The sequence below is a fragment of the Mercurialis annua genome, linkage group LG5, assembly GCF_937616625.2.
Source record: "Mercurialis annua linkage group LG5, ddMerAnnu1.2, whole genome shotgun sequence".
Taxonomy (NCBI): domain Eukaryota; kingdom Viridiplantae; phylum Streptophyta; class Magnoliopsida; order Malpighiales; family Euphorbiaceae; genus Mercurialis; species Mercurialis annua.
Genome location: NC_065574.1, coordinates 47,393,684 through 47,404,311, shown reverse-complemented (window position 1 = coordinate 47,404,311; position 10,628 = coordinate 47,393,684). Strand labels below are relative to the sequence as shown.

General features: G+C 26.6%; 2 protein-coding genes across 2 annotated transcripts; one reads left to right on the top strand and one right to left on the bottom strand.

The window, feature by feature from the left end:
• The first annotated feature begins 4,097 nt into the window (after nt 1-4,097).
• On the top strand, nt 4,098-6,615 carry LOC126681973 (uncharacterized). Its single transcript, XM_050377527.1, has 2 exons — nt 4,098-4,177; nt 6,171-6,615. The coding sequence occupies exons 1-2, from the start codon at nt 4,098-4,100 to the stop codon at nt 6,613-6,615; spliced, it is 525 nt and encodes a 174-aa protein (XP_050233484.1).
• Nucleotides 6,616-8,215: 1,600 nt separating this feature from the next.
• On the bottom strand, nt 8,216-10,207 carry LOC126681972 (protein FAR1-RELATED SEQUENCE 5-like). The gene is made up of 3 exons (XM_056105912.1): nt 9,352-10,207; nt 8,328-9,154; nt 8,216-8,257 (listed from the first exon to the last, which is right to left on the bottom strand). The coding sequence occupies exons 1-3, from the start codon at nt 10,205-10,207 to the stop codon at nt 8,216-8,218; spliced, it is 1,725 nt and encodes a 574-aa protein (XP_055961887.1).
• Between the last annotated feature and the right edge of the window lie 421 nt (nt 10,208-10,628).

The window sequence follows — 10,628 nt, the reverse complement described above, 5'->3', positions numbered from 1 at the left end:
AAAACATTGATCGTGACCACCATTAGAGATGGGCAAATTCCCTAGACCAAGGGTCTCGAATTGAGACCCTTTCTTTAAGTGAGTGTCTCGAATCGAGACCATCATACAGATGAATTTTCAGACTTTAAAACACAAGAGACAAGGCTTGAGGCTCACTTTCTTATTTAACTAGATACAACTTGTAATAGGGTGTTCTACTTTCCTCTTTTGTGTGATCTACATAAGGCACCTTATCTCGTTTGTAGAGGGGGACCTTTGCAAACAATTTTTTTCTACACATTTTTAGTCATCTCTTAGTTTTAATATGTTTTTAGGGTTTTGTGTCTCCAACATTGTTGTGGCTTGGAGATATTTCTTCATTGTATTAAACAAGTTTTATATATTTATGCAAGTTTTATTTGTGGAATTAATTTTTTTAGTAAGTCTTTTTAATTATGTTTAGTAATTGCTTTATGTTTATTGCTTTTTTAGTTATGAATAGCTAAACCCTCAAGTTTGGGGGTTGAAATGAAAACCTTGGTGTTATATTGAATGAGTTGGGATGATTGATTGATTGTCAAGATTGAGAGTGAGAAGCTCGCAATCATCAAAGAAGCCACGAGAAGAGGAAGAACAAGTATTGTTGTTGAAGAAGCCATTTGATTTGAGTGTATTAGCTGAGTACGAAAGATGAGAAATGGGTGATTATGTGTTAATGCGTTTGAATAAATATTGAGTGGTTAACTAATTTTTATTTTTTTTTGATGAATCAAGATTTTATAAAAGCCACAAGATGTGGCAATAGTGGACAAACCGAATACAATCTAGAACCACTAGAAACTAGAGGTTAAACAAGATATTTAGATTATTGATTACATCATGACCCGAATAAAAAAATTGTTTATGAACACTCTTGTAAAAATCAACCGCCTTAACAATGCTAGAATTTACCAACCAAGAAATATCTGTATTCTCCTTTTTGAAAATTCTTCTATTTCGAGCCTTCCAAATTTCCCAACAAGAATAAAGCCATATACAAAACCAAAGATCCTTATAGCGACCTCGACCGAAACCCTTCCATAGAAGTAAAAATTCATTGACTGATCTTAAGGCCACTTATAAACAACCACAACTATTAAAAATGAAATTCCAATAATTCCAAGTAAAATCATAATGAATAAAAATGTGATTTGCATTCTCTATGTTTGAACAAAATGAAATTTATTTATGATGACTTAATTTATTTAGATTTGAAAAATAAAATTTATAAATAACATTGATTAATAGATATTGAAAAATGGGATATAAGAAAAATAATATTTAAAAAATCACATAAACATTTTAAAGGTATATACATTTGACCCGGCACATCAAACCCAGACAATCTCTATACAATTATAATTATTGGAGATTACTTTCAAAATTTATTCATGGTATATAATATAGTGACGCACACAATTTTCTTTTAAAATATGTTAAAACTAAAAATTACAAATATATAATATATTTTCAAACCAAAAAAACATTTATGAATATCTATACTATCTATCTATTTATAATCTATAATTTATCTATAACTATCTTATATGTAGTAAGGGGGGACAGACAAAATTACTATAATAAACTTCATTAATTGTATAATCCATATTTAAAAAATCAAGTTAATAGAAGTTTAATTTAAATAAAATAGTATAAGAATTTAATATTTAATAGAAGTAAATTTTAATAATGACTCTCAATTATTTTTGTATTCGGACTAACTTACAAACTAATTAAGAGTTTAGTTTTAATAATAACTCTTAATTACCAAAAAGAAATGCATATAAAGAGATAAGAATACGGTTTCGATACATTTAGCATATTGCCATATGCATATTGGCCAATCTATTGTCTTTAATATTAAAACTCCGATCACAGATGTGTTTGATTTTATAGAGTTGGGCCAAAACTATAAAAACAATGTTAATTTATATTATTAAATAAAATATTACACAATCTGTTCCACTCGAGTGCCAATGTACTATAATTTTAATAAAAAATTAAATTAATTAATCAAAATTTGAATACTTTAAAATTATTAAGATATAATAATTACCTAATTTTAAATTTACTAATTAAACTAAAAATTATTACATATATATATATATGAGTAGTCATGTAAAACTACTCAAATGCTACAATTTTAATTTTAATAAATAAACAATTTTACTAATTTAAATAATATTAAAATATCAATTATGTATTGCAATTTCTATTTGAAAGAAAAGCTATAATAAAAATTATATAATATATATAACGGGTCATATTTATCTGAAGACTACTAAATGAATATTATGTGTCATAATGTATTTATTTAAATTTATTTAACTAAATGTATAATATTACTCTTCACTAAAATTTATTAAACAACGGGTCATATAATTATATTTATATTAATGTATATTATTATATTTGTTTTAGTTAGTATTCTAAACAATTATCTTAACATAGCATTATAAGTAATTTATTTTAATTAATACTCTAATTCTAATAACTATTTTAATAGTTTCTAATTAATTAATAATTATGTTTTCATTAAAATATAAAATTATTATTAAAATAACTGACGGGTCATAGAAATATCACACATATCCAAATACTAAAAAAAATTGATCATTTATTTAATATTTAATATATATGTATAAACCATATTAATAATAACAACTAACTATAATTTTAATTTATATTAAAAATTATATTAATTTATTATAAACTAAACTATTTGTCATAAATAATTTTTTAATATTCAATATATATAACGGGTCATGTAAATGTCGCTCACGTGCGTAGCACGTGGCGAAAACGCTAGTATATAAAAGCACGGATGGGGGTGGGACAGGCAAATTTACTGAATAATCCTTTTCAGTTTATTACTAAATAAAGGTTTTATAGTCATTGACTAATTAGTTATTTAATTAATCACTATTGTAATTAAAATTCTAATTAAAATAGATAGCTAAATTATCTCCAATTTAGTTTAGTATGTAAAAAATAACTAAATTGTCTCCAAATTAGTAGGAATACCTATCTTTTAGTTTGATTTAACTATAAAATGAAAATACTGTATTTGGTCAATATATTATTATTTAAATTTCTATCTTATTATTTTTAAAGGTATTACTAATAAAATTAAATTAATTATTTAATTATGGTTATTATAAAACATAAAAAAGAATAAATTCAGTATGGAAAAAAATATAATAACCGAATATATTATATTTATTTTTACAAAAATTATTAACTAATTTAATATTAATTATAAATAAAAAATTGATATAATTATAATAAATTTACTAATATGTACATTGACGAGTTACGTTACGAGCCACGTGCATAACATTCTCTATCATTTTCAATCCTTAAAATCGTTATTGCTTCTAAGTTTTAAGGCACTGTTTGGATTGAGAGATTTTGAAATCCATAAATTTTATTAAATCGATAAATTTTAAATATATAAAATGTAAAATTAATATATTGAATATTACTGTTTGGATTAATTATAAAATTCATGGATTTATAAAGAAAAATTTAAAATATTTAACCATTTATTAAAAATGATGGATTTAAATTTTCCGCCTAGGAGGTGGGAAATTAAAAGATGGAAGTATTGTTGAGTATCTTAGCACGACCGTCTCCCCAAACGGTGCCTAACTGTATTGTTTGAATTTGTAAACACAAATAATGAAAAGTGGAAACAAGCAAATGAAATTGAATAACAAAATGAAAATATATAGTAACAAAAATTGTGTATTGCGATAGTTCAAAATGGATAAATTCTGAAGTCATGACTTGTCAATTGCTAACTAATCGTTATTGCTCTATTGATATTGTTTGAACTTGTAGATAAAATATTAAAAGTGAAAAAATTAAATAAATCAAATAAAAGAATGAAAAATATGTTTTTAGCGGGTTTTAAATTATTATCGTTTAATCATAAAATATTAATTATATTACTAAAATAAAAATAATATTAATAAATACAATTAATTTAAATATTGATTTAAACTATAGTAAAATAATTTTAAAACAAAAAATCTGATAATATACATATATTTAAGCCATAATTTGTTTATTAGTGAATGAGAAGTGAAATAAAAAAGAGAATATGTAAGCACCAATATGCACATGGAGTTATGGACGGAACTGTATATAATGAATGGTAAGAATTGTTTAGAGGAAATTTACTAGGGTATACTATTTTTTATTTTCTTTATAATTTTATATTGTTTTTTATTTTAATTTTTCAATTTTTCAATTTTTTTACGAAAAATACTTTTTTCTTAATTTTATAAATATTTTTATTTCACTTTTTAATAATTTATTTTTTTATTGATCTTTTTCAGTTGTTTTTTTTTTAAAAAAATTATATCGTATTTTTTAGTGTAACTATAGTGTAATATAGTGTATGTATTGTGTTTTTTTTAGTAAAACTACGTTTTTTTTTATAGTGTAACAATATTGTTGTATCTATAGTACTGTTTTTGTAGCGTGTTTATAGTGTATACCATAAAAAATACTGCAAATACACCATAAACACGACAAATACACCATAAACATTATAAATGCACCATAGATATACTAAAAAAACGACAGAAATACACCAAAAAACATAAATACACCGAAAAATACCAGAAATACACTATAAATACACCAAAAACTATAATGTAAATACATTATAAAAACATTACAATTACGCCATAAATCAATTCGTTCTTCACAAAATCAGTAGCATTATAGTAGATAAACAAATCTATTAATAAGAGAAAGATAAAATAATTAAATATATGAATAATAGAACAATTTTATAAATAAAAAACTCATAAATCTATAATAATTTATTTACAAAATGTTTAAATCATCACAAAAAATTTAAAAAATTATGCAAATCTAAAAATAATGTCAAGAAATCCATAGCGCGAACGGGAGAGATAAATGAAAAAGTGCGAACGGAAGAGATGAACGGAAAAACGACTGGAAACGACAAGAACTTCATCAGAAATAAACGAACGGAAACGCGAACAGAAAAGCGAACGGAAAAGCAACCGGAAGAGACAAATTAATAATCAAATGAATAAAAAAAAGATAATTTTAAGAGGGAAGAGAGAGAAGATAAAGAAAAGAGAGTGACTATATAAAATTTTAACCTAAAATCGGATAAGCCTTCTATATATAATAGTTACTTTTGTAAATATGTTTATTATTAGTATAGAGTGGAAAATTATCAAAAGATGGACAAATTTATTGTAATTATATTTTAAAATGAGATATTTTGAAAATAATTTCAATTGTTTATTATAAAATTTAAATTTTAATATCAATATAGAATTTAATACAATATTTTTATCCACTTTAAAAATTATAATATCCATTTTAAAATTTAAATTATATTAAAATTTATAAAATTATAATAAGATATACTTCATTTTTATATTTTTAATGATCACATCTATCTATCTATAATCTTAATAATTCACCAAAATGGAGAATTTCTCAATCTGCCTCTATAATTGTCGAAAATTAATGTTTGGGCAGTAACTGCAATCATCAGACGCGGTTTTGATTATTTGATGAAGAAAAGTGCAATGAGATGAATGAATGTTAGTGGGTCTTTTAGTTGACACTTTTACGTTTATTTTACCTAAATTCACAACCGCCCTCTTATTCAGTCGGTGACACTTTCAAGAATCTATGAATGTTATGACCCACATTACTTATCAAAAATAAAATTAGTTTAATTTGGTTTCATCCAGATTTAACGAAGATTTTGTTAAGTTTCTGGGTCATTATACCTTAACCGAGTTTACAATTTTATTTATTGGTAGAACCGGTTAGTAGGTCTAATTGCCTCCAATTTTAATTGAAAATAAAATGGACTTATTATTGGTTCTACCCAAAAGTCCGGTTTGAAGATCTGGACGTTAGCAGGATTTTTTTGCCTATTTCGAATAGGATTTAAGCTCTGCTGTTTTGATATGTTAGGAGCAATAAAACTCTTGTTTCATTATATAAAAGCATGTGTAAATATATAATTACTTTTATATAAATACTAGTGTCGCTTTACGTGTTTCACACGTGGCTCGTAGTGACTCGCCAAAATATTATAATTATATTTAGTTACTAATTATTTTTAATAATTATAAATTTTCAATCAGGCAGAAACTGAGGACTAGAGATAAACTGAAGAGATGGGGATGTGTAGAATCTGATGTGTGTGTTTTGTGCAATAGTGAGGTGGAAAACATTGAGCACTTATTTTTTGATTGCCATGTATTAAAAAGGGTGTTTGGGAAAGCAATCCAGAACTGTTTGATGAATAGAGGAGTTTACTCTTGGATGAGGGAATGCTCCTGGTTCAGCAAGAAAACAAAGGGGAAGAGCATGTTGGCAAAAATCAGAAGAGTTGTGTTCTGTTGTACTGTATATAACATCAGGAAAGCCAGAAATAGAGTAATTTTTCAGAATGAAAGAGTGGATACTGAGATGATCTATTACTGGATTAGGCAGGAAGTCTTGTTGAAGCTGTTTTCCTTTAGATGCAATTCTACTAGTTTCTTGAGTTTGTACCAGAAATGGCAAGTTAGTAGTCTTTCTGATTGATTGAGTCTGAGTCAAGACTCTTGTTGTTTTGCTGCTGTTTTGAGCTTAATATTAATCTCGGTTTTATACTCAAAAAAAATTATAAATTTTATTTTTTTACTCAAAATCTAAGCAGACACTCGATATATTTAACAGTATTACCTGTATATACATTTCTATTATTACATGACTATATTACTTCTAGAATTTAAAGTTGTAATATTAATTTAATTATGATTGACATGCCATTAAATCAAGTAATAATATAATACAATATATGATTAATTATTGATGACTGCGAGTCGCACTGTCTATTTATTAGTTTACAATTTGGTCATATTGCATACATGGAAAAAGAGATTTGAAATCAATGGGATTCTATGTTATCAATTAACTCTACAATTAGATATTTAAAATCGAAAAAAAATTTCCTGCTGCCTAGGCAGCAGGAAATTCCTGCAGTCTGTGAGGTGGCAGCCTCTTAGGCTGCCACCTCACAGATTTTTTTAATACGAATTACCCAGTTTGTACGTCAATAATGGGTAAAATTCTGGTTAATTATCTCATTCAGTTCAGGAATTGAACTAGATAATTAACCATAACTGATGGAGACATGACATAACAACATTTTCAATAAAAGTGAAATTGCACATGTGGATTATAGTCATTGCTTTGATGCTAACAAATTGAATATGAATTGGGTAAAGTTAGGGACTCAACGGATTAATTAACCAATTCCTATTCTATTCAATCAGCTTTTCGTACCCACTAGAACTGATGCACATGTTATTAAACATAGACCTGTTAGTTCAACATAGACCTGTTAGTTTTTTGTTAAACATGGACCTGTTAGTTCATATTATTAAACAAGATTTAATAAAATATATTTAAATCACACATTACACAAAAAATAAACATAAAATGTAATTCATTCGACCTGCTCATTTATCAAAACGTCTAAATTTATAAGTTTGTTACATAATCTCATAAACATAAACATAAAATATATAGAAAAAAAAGATAATGAACCAAAATTCATCAAATATCTATAATTCATTTGAATTTATTTTCTTCAGAACTTGCAATTGCATCCTGCAAAAATAAATATTATCAAAAAAAATAAAAAAATAAAATAATTTAATTTTTAAATTATTAATTACCTGAAGAAGTTGAGTATACGAAAAACTATTTTGTTCTGTCATCTCTTGAGCAACAAACTCTTTAGATAAACATCTTCCACTTGATTCCTTCAAATGAATTATAGCATATAAATTAACAAAACAACATACTTAGACAATGCATCCTAAAATAATTGTACAATTGTATATATATTTTATAAAAGTATATAAAACAATTCCAAAGTATACCTGAGTCGTATTTTCAAACTCTTGAAATTCAGCATCCAGATCATGATGTTCAGTAATGATGTGTGTGGTATCTTCAACCTTGACAATTATAAATTTAATGATAAAATTATAGTTCATGTAAAAAAATATATAAATAAATTAATCTAAAAATCATATAAAATAAATTATAAACAACACACACATATATATATATATATATAAAACCTGCTGTTTGGGTTGCTTTTTAATTTTTCTTTTTCTCTCTAAAGCACTTTTTAATCTCTTATTTGGACGTCCAACTGTCGCTTTTGTCTTGACTTCACACATAATTGGAGAAGATACTTTATCATCTTTAGAATTAGATAAACTAGTCACGTGACTATTTACCTTCATTTCTTGTAAGCTCTTCATCAATTTTCTGAAATCTTCACATGCATGCTCGTACATATCCTCACTTTCAGATGCAAGTGTTAATATTTCTCGAAAATTATGACTCAAAAATGAATATCTTTTTCCTATCGACTCTTGTGGACTATTTTCAATTCCAATACTATAATTGTCCTTGATTATTCCAATTTTTGCATCTTTTGTCCACCTATTCAAGATGTATTGTGGTGGAAGCTGTTTAATATTTTTCTTATCAAGAACTTTCAAAGTATGCGCACATAAGATTCCAACAAAAGTAAATTTCATGCAGCTGCACTTAACTGTTTTTGTTGATATTTCTAAAGTTACCAAGTGTTCTTGATCTTTTCGACCACATTGGACTTTATAACTGGTAACAGATTCAGACTTGTCAACTTTATGCATAACACAATCTAAAATCTTCATATATTCACTTTGGAACATCTTATATACCGCTGGAGTGTATACCTTTGAAGCGTGTCTTAACATCTCCACATTAGCTTGTAAAACCGGAACTCTTTCTCTCATTCTGAATTCTATCAGCAACTCATCATACCGTTTATCTGATAACAACCTGTCATAATTATCAAAGAAATGGATAAAATTATTCTTTGCATCCAAATATTTCTTTAGAACATTATTCATCGACTCACTGCGCTGCGTACTCTTCATATCAGCTGTAAACATATGTCGCCCATATACCATAGCCCATTTTTTTCTTACTTCAAAAATTCCACTGCACCATTTATTATCAGTAAGCATATATTTATTAAGCATACTATTCCAAGCTTGAAGCCATTCATCTTCGTCTTCATATTCATAAACACATGAGCTGAAATCATTTGCAAACTGTTTTGATGAATGAAAAATATGGCTTAAATTTTTAGCAGCATTCTGATAAATATGCCACACGCATAATCGATGATGAGTTTCAAAAAAATACCTCTTCAATTTGCTTTGGCCATAGCTGGACATTGATCTGTCAATATCGTCCGAGGTTGCTTACCAGACATTGCACTGAGAAAAGTCTCAAATAACCATTTAAATGATGATATTGTTTCATCATAGAGTAAAGCTGCACCAAAAATGATACTTTTCTTATGTTGATTAACACCAACAAATGGAGCAAACGGTCTGCCATACGCATTTGTTTTATAAGTTGTATCAAAACACACAACATCTCCAAAATGTTGATAATCAATAATTGATCTACCATCTGCCCAGAACACATTCAATATAGAATTATCATCATCATCAAGTTGCACCAAATAGAAATAAGAGGGATCTTGCAACTGCATTTTATGAAAATACTTCATAATAGCATGACCATCTCCTTTTATCATTTCTGTTCTACGCTTGGCAGATATATAGTTTCTAAAATCATTATCCAAAAATCCATTAAATTCATGACCTCCACTTTGTGAAGTTAGTAAATTAATAGTGGACTTAATAGATAATCCAGCTTTTGCAGCATCATCAGCTATAGCTTTGTGGACAGGTGTAATTTGTCTTTGTGATCTTAACATGTGTTTCATTGGTGTAGGAGTAAGTTCATGGCTATGCTCCTCCTTAAAAGAAACAACCTCAAACATACCATCTCCTTTGAGTTGACATGTCATTTGTGCCAAACAATTTACTCGTGAAATTGGATGTTCAGATTTTACCTGTTCGCACCTTTTATCAACGCTTTTTTGACCCTGCTTTGAACAACAAAAAGTTCTTCTTCTTATTTGTCCATCCACTCGCTTCAAATATTGTTTTCTAACACTGAATCCAAGTTTATGAGCATAGATTTTATAAAAAGCATATGCACTTTCTTCACTGTCAAATTTCATACCAAAACATGGAATTTCGATATCCATAATTCTGATGTTTAACCAAAAATATTATATCAGTAGCATTAAAAAATTTAGAAGAACTACTTAATAGTACTAATTATTAAATACAGATGACATGAAATTCATAAAATCTAATAAACATATAAATAAATTATAAAACAAAATAATTATAAAGAATAACAATTTTAATAACATACCTTAGTAATATTTTATTATTGATGATAGCTTGAGATAAATGCAGCAACGGTACAAGTTTCTATTCAATTTAGGTCTATAATCACTTTGCGGCGTCAGGGAAAGTAATAGGAGCAGTTGAGTGGGTACGAAAAGCTAATTGAATAGAATAGGAATTGGTTAATTAACTTATTAAGTCCCTAACTTTAACCAGAACTTTACCCATTATTAACGTACAAACTGGGTAATTCGTATTAAAAAAATTCTGTGA